This window comes from Carcharhinus amblyrhynchos, chromosome 10 (genome assembly GCF_965287045.1).
Source record: "Carcharhinus amblyrhynchos chromosome 10, sCarAmb.v2.hapA, whole genome shotgun sequence".
Classification (NCBI taxonomy): Eukaryota; Metazoa; Chordata; class Chondrichthyes; order Carcharhiniformes; family Carcharhinidae; genus Carcharhinus; species Carcharhinus amblyrhynchos.
Genome location: NC_137333.1, coordinates 67,668,878 through 67,683,826, shown reverse-complemented (window position 1 = coordinate 67,683,826; position 14,949 = coordinate 67,668,878). Strand labels below are relative to the sequence as shown.

General features: G+C 44.3%; 1 protein-coding gene across 7 annotated transcripts in view; it reads right to left on the bottom strand.

Moving 5' to 3' along the window:
* kbtbd3 (kelch repeat and BTB (POZ) domain containing 3) overlaps nt 1-14,949 on the bottom strand; it is a 151,062-nt gene that overhangs the window by 42,574 nt on the left and 93,539 nt on the right. For 4 of the 7 annotated variants that reach the window (XM_080197242.1, XM_080197246.1, XM_080197241.1 and 1 more), the window contains one exon: nt 11,258-11,303. In XM_080197242.1, the coding sequence (XP_080053368.1) occupies nt 11,258-11,303 (46 nt within the window). Of the gene's footprint in view, nt 1-6,711; nt 7,747-7,887; nt 8,052-11,257; nt 11,304-14,949 lie in introns of those variants that run through there. The other 3 variants (XM_080197243.1, XM_080197247.1, XM_080197245.1) reach the window with 3 other exon arrangements.

The window sequence follows — 14,949 nt, the reverse complement described above, 5'->3', positions numbered from 1 at the left end:
ACCATTTGTTTCACATAATCTCACATAACTTGGCATTGTGCAAAACAGAGGCCATAATCTGATTCCTGCCATAGTCGGGTGGAGCCTATTCATGCTGGGAAGCTAGTTACAGATTGCTAGGGGTGCTATTGCACATGCGCCCTGATCTCCTAATATCAATGTATGCAGTATACTGGAGATCTGAAAACCCCCTCCCACCTCATGGACATCGTCCCCACACTCACCACCTTATGGACACCCTGCTGAACGCTGGTCCCCTGATCACTGCACCTACACAAGATCGCTGGTCTCTTGATTGCCAGCCTCAACTCCTGATTGGTGGCCACAAACTCCAATCGGTGGCCCCAATCCCTGATCGCTGGTCCCACTGACCAGCCTCCATGCCATTGTAGAGTTCCCTCCCTCCCCTCCTACAGACCATGCTCTATCCTACATACATCCTCCCCTGCTTCCCCCCCCCCCCGCCCCGGTTGGCTATGCCCCTATCAGGCCTAGTGCCCAGTGGGCAGTGCCAGCGTGTCAGGTAGGCAGTGCCAGGGTGTCAGGCCAGCACTGCCCAAAGGCCCATTTGACTGCCCTATCCCCAACCTGCCAGATAGCCTCAATGGCCTCTGGCTCCACTGGCTAAACCATCACATCTGGTCCCCATTGGTAGAGTCCATCTGTGATCCTTGGCAGTGAGGATCTCCACTGGCAAAGTCGGAAAGTTAAGCGAGTCTGGACTATTACGCCCTGGGCTCACTAATTTTTCTTAAAATGATCTACTACATATTTAAATCACGCCTACAGATTGAGGAGAGGTGAGACCATCCGATTTTTCATCTCTCACTCATATATATTTCACACCTCGCTTTGCTCTTTGATTAACGCAATGTGGTGGAAAGGTCCTGCCCATCATCTTTAACGTTTGTTAGGAGACATTGCAATCTTGGCATTGCACAGGGCAATAGTTTTTGCCAAATCATCTTCAGTTGCTTGTGGTCAATCTCCATCACAAATCTTTCACCAAAGTGGTAGGTAAGAAAATGCATAATTCCAAACATTAACCCCAATGTTTCCAACTTGATGTTGGAGTCATTGATTGTGTTACAATCAGACATTTTGAAGCAGATGCAATCGGTTTGCCTTTTCTGGCATACATGCATCCATTTCCAGGGTAGTTGACCCCAAGGATAGTAAAACTACAATGTTGATGCTTCTGATCTCTGTTTCGGTGCTTCAAAGTGGCCTTTGGGAAGGCACGTACTTGCTCAATAATTCCCTTCGCGATGAAGAGTTTTGAGCCAAAATTGGGAAAATATGGAAATACGAAATTAGAGCTCCACTCCTCTTTGAAGATTATTCTCATCTTGAGGAATTTGCATGGCCTCAATATCATCTATTTCACTTGGACCAGGACATAGGCCAGCACTGGAATAAACAGAACTGAAAATATTGATTGGCTGCACATTGATATTCTTTTTCAGACTGTTAAACACCAATCCTTCATTAAGTGCCACTTGCATCAGTGCATTAAGTGCAGATTCTGATAATGTTCTCGCTTTGTTCTTCCTTCAGCAGCTATATCATCTGCAATACAGATGCACCCTGCAACAGTCATCTATGTGAGCTTGAAAGAGATCTTGTCTAACAGATTGCCCAAAAGAAAGTTGCTGAAAACAGTATCAATCAAATCAGGCATGAAATGTAGTAAGCTCTTGGGACTTCTCCGCAAAATGTCCTCATCAATAACCATGCTTGGCATCAAACTTCAAAAAGAATTTTGCATCTGCAAATCTCAGATCTTCAAACGTGGGTATTCTGCTAGGACAACATTTCAAAACTACTTTTAAACATCATGGATCAAAGCATTCTCTCAATGATTCACACTTCTTTATGGCAAATATGATTGATTTGCACCAATCTGTGTGCTCTTGTACATTTCTAATGATCCATCTTTCTCCATTTGGTAGGTTCGACCTTTAATTTGTCTTGTATGTGCATGTTATAGATGAATTGGCAGACTTGCATTCTTCTGCAAGTTTAATGCTGCAGTTTCCTTGAAACTGTCAATTTTGTCAAAACATTCTGAATATTTCAGTGTTATGTAGACCTGCAATTGCTGGTTTTTAGTCTCCATGATGTAGAACATCTGTGACACCCAGCAAGATAGATTGTACTTGCACTTCAGGAATATGGATCCTGCGCATGGAATTAGTGAACCGTCGTATACTGCAAGTGAACTGTTGTATGCTGGCCTTCCATGTGTTGGATACATGTCTTTTAGAATTTACAGAGGTAGTATTTTGGCACTTTCCCTTGGCCAATAATGGGTGGTTGCCAACTTTCATGAGGCAGATAATTTGAATCTTGGCGAACACTTCACATGGTATGGTGACATTTATGTTGTAGCTGGCGAGCTATAGTCTAATACAAAATGGCCAAGCAAAGAAAGGACATTACTATGGCCTGATGGGAAATATGACTAACTAGAGGACAAGATTTTTAACTCCAGGCTGAGAGTGTGTGGTTGCAAGAAGAAATGATCTTTGTTTATTTGCAACAAATGTTTTTGTTTTTATGATGGATAATAAAAGCAGGATACTGGATAATGGTTGTTTTCAAGGGAAAGTTGAATCGTGACAAATCAGGAGAATAGAAGCAACATAATACGTTCATTCTAATTGATCTAATGGACAGGAACCAGATACAAATGGAGTCAAAAAGAGCTCAGAACACTGTCTTAACGTTGGGCAGCTGCAATAAACCAATTTAAATGAGGTGCCTATGATCAGCACCTATGTGCAGAAATGCATGTGTTTTAGCTAGGTCAAAGGATAAATATTGAAGTTTTGAAGAACAGAAGAGAGAAGAATAATCAAGAGGAACCTTAAGCTGTGAGCTTGATGAAGTCTGAACCTACTCCAAGCCTGATCACCACAAATGAGACACCCTTACAGATAAGTATAACTAGTTAAAATTTATGTTTGTAAACTTATTATAGTAGATTTAGAGGGGAATAGGTTTGACTTGCGATACAATGTAAGAGAGTCAGTCTTATTGCAGTCATAAGTATCTTGTTTTTTTTTCTTTTTCCGAATAAAGATGTGGGCTGGAATTTTCCAGTCATTCCCGCTGATGGGATTCTCCAGTCCCACTGGCAGCCCAGTTCTGCCTGCAGATTTCCCACCAGCATGGGGTGACGTCAATAGGTGGTGGAACCACAGAATCCCCCCATTAGCAAGCAGTGCGCCACCACCGGCCAGCGGGAAACAGACAGCTGGGAGGCGGGAGAATTTCACCCATAATTTGACTGAAAGATAAAAGTTTTTGTGTCTATCAATTAACTGGAGCAATGGTCTCATATAACAATGTCTTCAACAGGATTAACGGGGTGAAGCCTGTTCACCACTCTTCATTCGGTCCTGTATATCATCACCATTTTCTAGTCAATGGGGCTGATTCTCCCAGCCCGCTTTGCTACTTCAGCAGCACAACGGGCCAGGAGACATCAGCAGAGGCCATTTAGCAAGATCTCCTCTGGCACTGCTTCCACCTGTCTCCGTGGCAAGGTTTTTGGGAGTCATCAGTCCTACACCGGAAATCAGTGCGGAGCTGATTTAAATATTGAAATTAACATTTACAGCCCATTAGAGGGCCTGGGACTGAAGTCTCCAGCTAGCATCACCCCACCCTCCACCAGGAGTGGTTCACTTGAGCAGAGTTTACAACTGCTCCCCACTAACAGGGAGCTGGCAGCCTGATCCCACTAGAGAGAACAGAGGCTATTGAAGCCCTCTTGGCATTCCCAGCCTGGCTATGGGGGTGGGGCTTATTGGGGATCCCACTGCGACTCTGCCAGAGGATTGTTGGGAAAGGAAGGAAAGGTGATTGGGGCTGGCCATTTGGTGGGGAGTAGGGGTCAGGGCTGCCGGGCGTCAGGACTGCCAAGTGGAAGGGGGGTCAGGGCTGCCGGTGGTGGCGGGGGGCAAGGTTGGCAGCGGCAGGTCAGGGAGATCAGGGCTGGGGCAGGGGGATATCAGGGCTTGCCCTGAGAGAGGTCCAGGAGCCAGTGAATGGATGGGGGGGAAGGGTCAGAGTGGCAGAGATGCTGGCCAGCGGTCAGGAGGCTGGCAGTGCGGGGCCACTGTGCATGCGCCAATCTCCACTCTGGCAGATTGGTGCATGCACAGTGGCCCACTCGTTGTTACGCTGCCAGCCTCTACAGCAGGAATAGGCCCTTTCCACTGATTTTCAGTGTGAGTCTTGCTAGAGCACTCTGTCGTGCTCATAATGTGGGAGATTCATTCTGAAAATCCTGCTAAAAAGATCAGCAAGAGTTACTCCAATTTTCACACAAGCTTGGCATTTAGAATATTTTTGGGTGAATCTCCCATATATCAATGTTTCTGATGTAATACAAGATGGTCATTCTTACTGCGTGAAGGTGCTTGTTGTGTTTGGTCTGTTTAGATCCTCGTATCTACATCAACCTTTGGTCTAATACATTGTTGCTGCCAATGGCCCTTTCTCCTCTATGCCTTGCAGAGTTGATGAAAAGTTGAGCATTTCCTTGGTATATGTAGAAGTCCACACCTTCCATATGCCTTTCTAGGTTTGGGTGTTCTAGTGAGTACATCAACAATTCAGGTTGTACTTAGGACCTTTAAGCATGTCTAGCTGCAAGGATCACTTTGTAATTAAATCAATCCTGAGTAGTTCTTTAATGCCACATATTTTGGGTTTGTTTAGTCAATCTTCCATGGGAGTAGATGCGATCATCAACTCAAAGGTTCTGGGTTTGAAAAATTCCAGTACGAGTCCTTTTCCTGCAACTGTTGATGAAATGGTTTCTGGATTCTGTAGGCCGTTGTCAAAATGACATGAACTCTAGTTGATGAATATTGAAACTTAACCTGATTTGAGGGGTTGAGGGGGTTGAGCTATGAGGAGAGGCTGAATAAACTAGGCTTGTACTCGTTGGAGTTTAGAAGAATGAGGGGAGATCTCATTGAGACGTATAAGATGATGAATGGGATGGATAGGATAGAGGTGGAGAGACTCTTTCCGCTCAGAAAGGACAGTAGGACTAGGGGGCACAGCCTCAAGATAAAGGGGGGGCGGTTTAGAACGGAGTTGAGGAAGAACTTCTTCACTCAAAGGGTGGTGAATCTCTGGAATTCTCTGCCCATTGAAGTGGTGGAGGCTACCTCGCTAAATATTTTTAAGACGCGGGTTGATGGGTTTTTGATAAGAGAGGGGATTAAGGGTTATGGGGAGAGGGCGGGAATGTGGAACTGAGCCACGGCAGATCAGCCATGATCTTATTGAATGGCGGGGCAGGCTCGAAGGGCTAGATGGCCTACTCCTGCTCCTATTTCTAATGTTCTTATGTTCTTATGATTTGGAACCGATCTTCCAATGTTATCCATTTCTTTAGCTCTTCGTCTGTTAATCCTGACATGTTCAGCCAGTGCAGACCTTCATTCCCAATTGGCTGGCATATTTTTATGGCATGTCTGTCTGGTTCAGACACAACTGATACAAGAAACCATAGCTCTGTACACTGAATAAACATTTTGAATTCAGATAATATGTCACATGCATCCCAAGTCAAACTAAGGAAATTTATGGACATTCTGAAAAATCCCTTTGTCCTTTTTCTAGAGAACTTGGATGAGTGTTGCTTTAGCTGCTTTTCTATGCTTACCAAAGTTTCACCCACAAGGATGAGTCGTGAGGGGAATGTACCACACAGTAATGGCGTCTTTGCTTTCTATTTTGTTTATTGTTCGTCAACTCCTAAAGCCACCAGTTATAATCACAACCTTCTCTGGCCCAATTTTTTGACTTTTTTAATTTGACTTTCCCTTGCTCATTATTGATCTGGCCCATATCTTGGTCACTCACTTTTTGTGACAGTGTTCACTGGTGCTAGTCCTCATTAGGCACTGTCCCACTCACTGAAATGGCAGTCTACGTGCTGCAACCTCACTATGAGGAATCAATCTGCTTACCAGCTCTTTATTTGAGAACTAGCTTGGTGCTAACATAACATAAGAACATAACATAAGAAGTAGGTGCAGGAGTAGGCCATCTAGCCCTTCGAGCCTGCCCCGCCATTCAATAAGATCATGGCTGATCTGAAGTGGCTCAGTTCCACTTTCCCACTTTCTCCCCATAACCCTTAATCCTCTTGCCTACCAAAAACCTATCTAACCGTGTTTTAAATATATTTAGCGAGGTAGCCTCCACCACTTCAACGGGCAGAGAATTCCAGAGATTCACCACCCTTTGAGTGAAGAAGTTCCTCCTCAACTCTGTTCTAAACTGCACCCCCCCTCTTATCTTGAGGCTGTGCCCCCTAGTCCTGTTGTCCTTTCTGAGCGGGAAGAATCTCTCCACCTCTACCCTATCCATCCCCTTCATTATCTTATACTTATCTGTGTCTCTTTTCTTTGCAGTCACCACGCCGTGTTCTCAACATCTTTAATGCTGTGAACTTTATTGCAGCCTGACCAAAATGTCAAGGGCTGTCTCATGTCAAGCAACAAGCTCTAATGCTGTTCATCGTGTGCTTAATCCTGCTGCCAACTGTCCGACCACTGCTTATCACCGCGTCATGTTATTATAATAACATAATACCTTGAGGTTATTTCCCCTAAGAGACACAAGGCACCATTCACTCAAAAGGGATTGGGTAAACATGTTGTCATTTATTAAAACTAGGCACATGAGGACAGTTACACACTGATATAAAGCTTGAAAGCTTCAGTCCTGTTTGTGTGTGCTCCATTCAAAGCAAAGTGAACCAAAGACTAGATGGATCACATGACACATCCCTTCTAGTGATGACTAATGTTCTTTAAAGGCATATTCAACACCCAGAAAGATAAAGGTGATAATGACTGAATAATTCACTTTTTTGTGATGTTGACTGATGGATGAATATTGGACAGTATGGTACGGTATGGTACAGGGACGGTAGCACAGTGGTTAGTACTGCTGCTTCACAGCTCCAGGGACCTGGGTTCGATTCCCGGCTTGGGTCACTGTGTGGACTTTGCATATTCTCCTCGTGTCTGCTTGGGTTTCCTCTGGGTGCTCCAATTTCCTCCCACAGTCCAAAGATATGCAGATTAGGTTGATTGGCCATGCTAAAATTGCCCCTTAGTGTCCTGAGATGTGTAGGTTAGAAGGATTAGCGGGGAAGGATATGGGAGTAGGGTCTGGTGTGGTCAGTGAAGACTCGATGGGCCAAACATCCTCTTTCTGCACTGTAGGATTTCTATGATTCTATGAGGATACCAGAGTTAACTTGCCTGCTCTTCTTCGAAATGGTGCCATTTAAATAAGTAGATAGGGCCTCTGTTTAATGTATCATCTGAAAGATCCTGAAATCTGTACTTGTTGACATGCAGGTGCAGAATGCTGCCAGTAATGTCTGGATCTCAGCGCTCAAAGGGGCTTGCAAGCTTTAAGTGTAGTCCAACGCTATGTTCTTACATTACTTGGCTTGTGGAGATGTCATGCCAAATGAGTGGCAGTAGCATCATCCTCTCTCAGGCTGACAACATTTGTGTTCCCACTGCTGCCACTTCACCAGTACCCCTGCTGCCTATCTCATCTTGTCCATGTCAAGGTGGTGCAATCCGAAGCTGGGCCTTCAGTGCTGCTTCGGGTCATCTTAAAAGACTCTCTGCAGTTTCTCTCCCCCAGTAAAAGTCAGCAACCTTCCAGCAGCTATGCTGTAGCCACCAGATCGCACTGAATAACCGAACCAGGACAGGAAAAGATACCACAAGACAGTCAGTAAGGGATAAACTTGTTGTTTGCATAATACCTTTAATAACAATAAGTCCTAATACATGAAGGTTTCCGTTGATGTCTTTTATTATTGGATGGCAGGAGGAGGATGCTGTGATGGGGCCTCCCAGATAGGTGTAACAGTGGCAAATGCTGAGTCCTTGTTGCTCAAGGGAAGTATGACACTGAAAACAAATCCTGATAATCCCTTCTCTGACAACCCATTTAGTTACATGGAATCCAGGATGTCTCTTGCTTGCTTTCTCCTACACAAGAACATAAGAACATAAGAAGTAGGAGCAGGAGTAGGCCATCTAGCCCTTTGAGCCTGCCCTGCCATTCAATAAGATCATGGCTGATCTGAAGTGGCTCAGTTCCACTTTCCCGCTTTCTCCCCATAACCCTTAATTCCCTTGCCTACCAAAAACCTATCCACCCGTGACTTAAATATATTTAGCGAGGTAGCCTCCACCACTTTAACAGGCAGAGAATTCCAGAGATTCACCACCCTTTGAGTGAAGAGGTTCCTCCTCAACTCTGTTCTAAACTGCTCCCCCCTTATCTTGAGGCTGTGCCCTCTAGTCCTACTGTCCTTTCTGAGTGGGAAGAATCTCTCTACCTCTACCCTATCCATCCCCTTCATTATCTTATAGGTCTCTATAAGATCCCCCCTCATCCTTCTAAACTCCAACAAGTACAGACCCAGTCTATTTAGTCTCTCTTCATAGTCCAACCCCCTCATCTCCGGTATCAGCCTAGTGAACCTCCTCTGCACTCCCTCCAAGGCCAAAATATCCTTGCACAAGTGCGGCGAACAAAACTGCACACAGTACTCCAGCTGCGGCCTCACCAGTGCCCTGTACAGTCGCAGCAAGACCTCCCTGCTTTTACATTCTATTCCGCTTGCTATAAAGGCCAGCATCCCATTCGCCTTCTTGATCACCTGCTGCACCTGCAGACTGGGTTTTTGTGACTCATGCACAAGGACTCCCAGGTCCCTCTGCACCGTAGCATGCTGCAGCTTGTTCCTGTTCCTCCTCCTTTTCCCTCTTTACATTCTCTGTTTCATCTCACGGTCATGTTACAGGCCAAGAGGTACTGCCTCAGCCCCAAATACCTGGGTCAAGTGTTCTCTGTTCTCTCTGACAGTATGCAGCAGCTCCCAGACACTAACTCCAAAAGCACACCAGTGTACTTCCAGATAATTTGCAAAGGCAGAAGCTCTTCAAAATCACTTCACCTGCAATTTGACTGTCTGGACATTCAAATAACACTAATGCTGATCCCCTCCTGCAGCTGAATACTTGATTCTTAATAAGTGACTCTGAAATTTGTTGAATGGATTTGTGTGCTCCAGGTAGAAGGATGGGTGTCACATCCACCATCAGGCTGGGTGACGTGAAGACAGCACAAGTTCTGTTGCTCTGGTTCATACAGGGGAAGATTGCCCTTTTCAGGGGTGGTTCAGTGGCATAGTGGTTAGCACTGCTGCCTCACAGCATCAGGGACCCTGGTTCGATTCCAGTCTCGGATCACTGTGTGGAGTTTGCACATTCTCCCTGTGTCCATGTGGGTTTCCTCTGGGTGCTCCGGTTTTCTCCCACAGTCCAAAGATGTGCGAGTTAGGTTAACTGGCTAGGCTAAATTAACCCTGGTGCCAAGGGCATTAGTAGGGTAAAATATAAGAGGTTTTCAAGATTAGGATCTAGGTGGGATTGTAGTTGGTGCAGACTCGAAGGCCTCCTCTGCACTGTAGGGTTTCTGTGAATGCAGGAGGGTGTTCGGCACATGCTGCAGCAGAGATAGCTGGCATCATGGTGTGCACATCCAAGAGGGGCAATTGCCTTCTTTAGCACCACAAAAGGCATGATTACAGATATGAATTTCATGTCCTCGTGTTTTATCTTGAGTTCAGCATTAAACATGCTGGAGTTATAACCATTAGTAACTAAAACATGAGTCTGAAAGAGTATTATTGAAATGTGTTAGTTCTATATATTCACGTTTTTCATCATGCATTGCTGGGAAATAGAAACCAATCATTCTTCACTTTACAATAGCATCACAATTATCCACAAATTATTAAAATAGATTGTAATAACTGATTAAAAATACTGGGTGTTATGCAAGTTACATTTAATCTTAATGTTGCCTCAAAAACATGCATTGCTTACCATTCTTAAACCTTTTAAAAAAATTATAAAGGACTTAAGAGAGAGGACAGGGAAGAGATGAGATGATAACTTGCAAAGACAGAAGGGTCAAGAGTTGTGCTTTTGTGGGGTGATGTTAATGACTCAGATTTAGAGAGAAGGGGGACAGTAGCAGAAGGGGAAGAACCATTAACGATATCAATCAACATGAGGGCCAGAAAGGGAAACAAATCAACAGTTTAGTCAGAACAGGGTTGAAGAAATAGGAAGTGGGCATCATTGCCAGCTCCCTATTCCTGTACTTCCCTTTACCCCTACAATTCTCCTAGATCTTTAAGCTCTATCCCTTATGGTTTCAAGAGTATTTCCAATTTTAATCTCTCCACCATTGAGGCTCTTGCATTCAACCATCTAAACTCTGGAATTTCCTCCCGCTTTCTCTCCATGTGTCTACTGGTGGAATTCTACAGGCACGTCTGCCCAAGCTTCATATGATCCGCCCAAGCTTCATATGATCCGCCCAAGGCCAACCAACGGAGAATGCCGTTCTCTAAGCCTCACCAGCCCCCGGAATCTGGGCTGGCATGCCAGTAAAATTCTGGCCTACGTCTCTTTCTTTCTTTAAGGTGTTATTTAGACTGTACCTCTTTAACCAAGCTTTTGGTCAGGTGGCCTAATATCTCTTTGTTGTTAAATACTCCTGTTAAATGCCTCAGAAAGTTTTGTTGCTTCAAAGATTCTAATGTAAGTTGTTTTTGGGTGAGCTTATCACTCAAGCTAGTCAATTATAAAGTTGATTCCATACATTGCGCTACAAGGTGTCTCTTCCTTACTAGGAACATGTTGCGAGCCATAGAGGAAAGGAAGTCGACTGTTAGCAAAATTGAGCTTGGAGAAGGCATGATGGGAGGGGAGAAATTAGAGAAAGATCTGATTTAGGGCTATGGCAGGGGAGAATGTCAAAAAAAGCTAAATCTAGTGAGTTAGCGCAAGGGAGGGAAGCAGCACAATGGAACGTCTTAATCTTAGAGACAAACAAATCAATTAACCTTGTTGTTGGAGATGAGGGTAGAGGAGGCTGGCAGAGGGGCTTAAGGAGACAGATTTCAGTACAGAGAAGAAGCTAGGGTGGGGCCGTCGTATGGGGGGGGCGGGGGCAGGGAGCAAGTGAGGTGGTTTTCTTTGATTCCAGGATAATTCTGGAAATCAGTTTTGGCAGAAAAGGGCAGGATCTGTTGGTTCTTTACGTGGCCCAACCAGAAGAACAAGCCTTTGCCACTTACACATATATACATCCAAATATTTAGTGGTTTACTTACATTTTGTCTCAGGTACAAAATCAAACTCTTGCGTCTTGATTGCTTTCTGGTTGGGAATTTTACAAAGAAAGTTGAGTCAGAGGGACAGTAACCTTTTGATTACTAAGTTATAAAATAGTACCATTATTATTTTCTTCAACTGAATTGATCAGGATATTTATCTTGAGTTGGGTTACTAGAAATTCCCACACCCTTTCTCTGTACATCATGTCTTTCCAATTAGTTTTATTTTTATCTGCAAGCCCCATTTAAATTATTATCTTTCCTGGAGTTTGCACATTCTCCTCGTGTCCATGTGGGTTTCCTCCGGGTGCTCTGGTTTCCTCCCACAGTCCAAAGATGTGTGAGTTAGGTTGATTGGCCGTGCTAAAATTGCCCCTTAGTGTCCTGAGATGCGCAGTTAGAGGGATTAGTGGGTAAAATGTTTAGGGATATGGAGGTAGGCCTGGGTGGGATTGTGGTCTGTGCAGACTCAATGGGCCGAATGGCTTTTTTCTGTACTGTAGGGTTTCTGATTCTATGATCTCTGATTTGTTGTTATGCACAAAATAATGCATCCCTGTTTCTGGCTGAGAGCGCAGGTGAGTAACTCTACACATCTTGACCACTCTTTAGTATCTAGAGTGCTTAGTGTGGCCCTACAGATGGCCTTCACTTTGACTTGTGTGAATGCCATGTCAGTAGGTCCAAAGCCACCAACATTTCAAAAGGTATTTCACAGGATGTGAATTCCAATAAAGAGACAGACCAAAATAAACACATCATCCTGCTTATCAGGAACATTTGGGATAGACGATTGCGTCATCCAGGGAAAACATATATATGTTAATTTTTAGAATTAACAGAAGCCGAGGGGACTGAGAGTCAAATATACAAACTGAATCTTCAAAGGGAAACAATGATATAATTGGCAACCTCTTCATGGAAGCAGAGGGCAGATTCCACTTTGTAATCTAAGGCACAGAGTCCAGCAAGCAGCCTGTAAGCTGGTTTTAGCTGGCAGGCCAGAAGCAACAGTGCAGAAAACCTTCATGGAGGTAGTTAAAATGATATCTTTGCTAAACCAGGAAGAGACATTCCCCAGGATAACTACTAACTATAGTGTGGTATCTATAAAGAGGCCTTTATTGGATTGGATGTTGATAGGAAGAAGGAAGTCCTGAAAGAGTTCAGATCTTGTAAATGTACTTTGGATCAAAGCAGTAATTCCTATTTAAACTGTGTGAGTGTGTTTAGTAGTTTTCTTGTGCATAACTGTCTTAAATCATTATAGTCCTATTTGTATATATGTCTTTCTTTATTGTAATAAACAGTCTTTAGTAAGTGTTAATATGACTGGGCCGATTACAGTTTTCACTTGTATTGCACAAGGCTCCTTATACCATTCCTGTAGACAAAACTATACGTTACCATAAACCGGTGTTTCCAGGTTGGAACACCGTCATTGACAATTTCAGCCAGGTTTGTGACAGATGGGTCTAAAAATTCTACCGCCAAATTTGAAATCAGGCAGACACTAGGTGATGAGGCATTGTCCTTTCAGCCGATGACTATTCAAAATCCCCTGAACTGATCTGAGGTTATTAGGACCACTAGTCAAGTCTTTTAATGTTTTGATGTTTAAAAATTACAATATATAATTAGTAATGCAGAGATTTAGAGTCTTGAGTTATATCAGTTGTGTTCAAACTTTTCTGAGATAGTCTCCAGCCTTTATTGATAAGATGCCCAGTCCTAGTTTTCACAATGTATGTCGGCTACCGAGAGGAATACACTGCTATCATTGCAGAAAACATTGTCTTGGTGTGCCAAAAATGGAAGTAACCTGCAGTATGTCAACAATTATAATCATCCTTGTGGGACACTGCATAACACAACTGAGAGTCTGAATCAACCATCAAATGCCAGGAGGTTCACTGTGCCAGGATGAAGTGACTCACTCAGCATTTGCCCTTTCTTCTTTATTGAGTGGCGATTATAATTTACTCAGTGCATTACTCCTGACAACAGTGTTGAAACTGTGAAGCTGGAGAACTATGGGAGGCAAAACCACATCTAATGAATATCTGGGCTGTCACACCATCATCTCATTTACACTTGACCTGAAGCTATATACATGCTTAACGTTCTAATTTACCAACTGTTGGCTAAGAATTTTAGGAATTAAGTATGGCTGCCCTGATTTTTGCCAATTCTTGCTACTCTTTTCTCTTCCTTACAATCTCTCGATCATTATTTCTGCTATCAGCAATTTTAATGCAAAGTAAAAACAAAGCAAAGAAAAATAAATGATGTTAGTCCACAAAAGGAAATTTTATCATAAACTCCTGTGACAGATTAGGACCTCATCCTGTATATTATTTTCTAAAATATACAGAACTCTACTCATTGCTATCTCAAAACAATTTAAAACTGAACAAAGACCTAAAATAGCTGAAACTATGTTTGTCTGTGACCCTCAAACAAAAGGAGCTACCCAGCAGTATCAGGAAGACCCCGCACATTGCTATTTCTGAAAAGCCGCTAACAACACCATTGTAGACTGCACAGACCAAATTCAAAGAGAGCTATACAAAGGCCATCTGCATTTCATAACCGAGACTGGCCATTGGAATCTGCTTATCTGCTGAGACAAAGGACCCCACGGTCTTCTTTTCATTTCTTAATGGCTGAGACATTCAACAATTTCACAGTCCCAGACAAGAGAACATTCATTATTTGCCAAATAGAATGTGAAGAAATTAGTGTCATTGACGTGAACCTCTGGTATGTGGAATCAGTAATGTTGCCTGGCTGTACTGTAAAGTCTCAGTCTGCCATTTCACTATCTAACCAGCAGCATCACAGACCAGGAGTTCTGGTTCAGATTGAACACCTAGTCTAATCCATACTGCACCTGCTGGAAATTCTGTACCATCCCCAATAAGACAGATTCATTGCTGCATGCCTTCCTCATTATATGAAATCAAACCCAACAGAATTATCCAGCAACAGTTTTCCACTCACCAACCACTGTGAAGGCGTGTCTCATTGGACTTCTGGACTCTGGAGCTCATGTGAAACAATGGGGGCAATTCTCCCAAACTGTTGAATTGGTGGGAAAACTGTTCTAAATCTTAACTGTTTTTGCAGTTCAGCTTCTCATCTGAATCTGCGCAGTCTGTGCACTGCAGAGGTCCCAGTCGTGAATATCATTAAAACCTCAAGGGGGCCGGGGCCTATTCATGCCGGAGTTTGACAGTTCTGGAACTCTGTGCATGCACAGTGGTTCTGATCTGTCAGATTCCTTGCTCGCTGGCCAGCCCAGGACCACTGCAGTGCTGCCCCTCCAGCTCCCCCCATGGCTTGATCGTAGCCCTCCTCCCATCCCGGAATGCCCCAATGCACAGCCCACCCCCCCAGCAGTGGTGATCTCCCCACCCCCCCCTCACTCAGGCAGACCTGCCCTGGAGTCAGAACCCCTCCCCAATGGGAGTCAGCACCCCCCCCCCCCCCCACACCCCCCCCCCCCCCCCAGCAAACAACCCCTCAGCCCACCTGAATTGTTGCCCTCCCTCCATCATAGACCGATCCTTCTGCAGAGTGGCAGTGGGACCCCCCCAACCCCTCGATTGCCCCTAGGTCCCACCCACAATAGGCCCCTCCCCCTTGGCACTGCCCAATGCTCAGTGGGCAGTGCCAAGGTGCCCCCC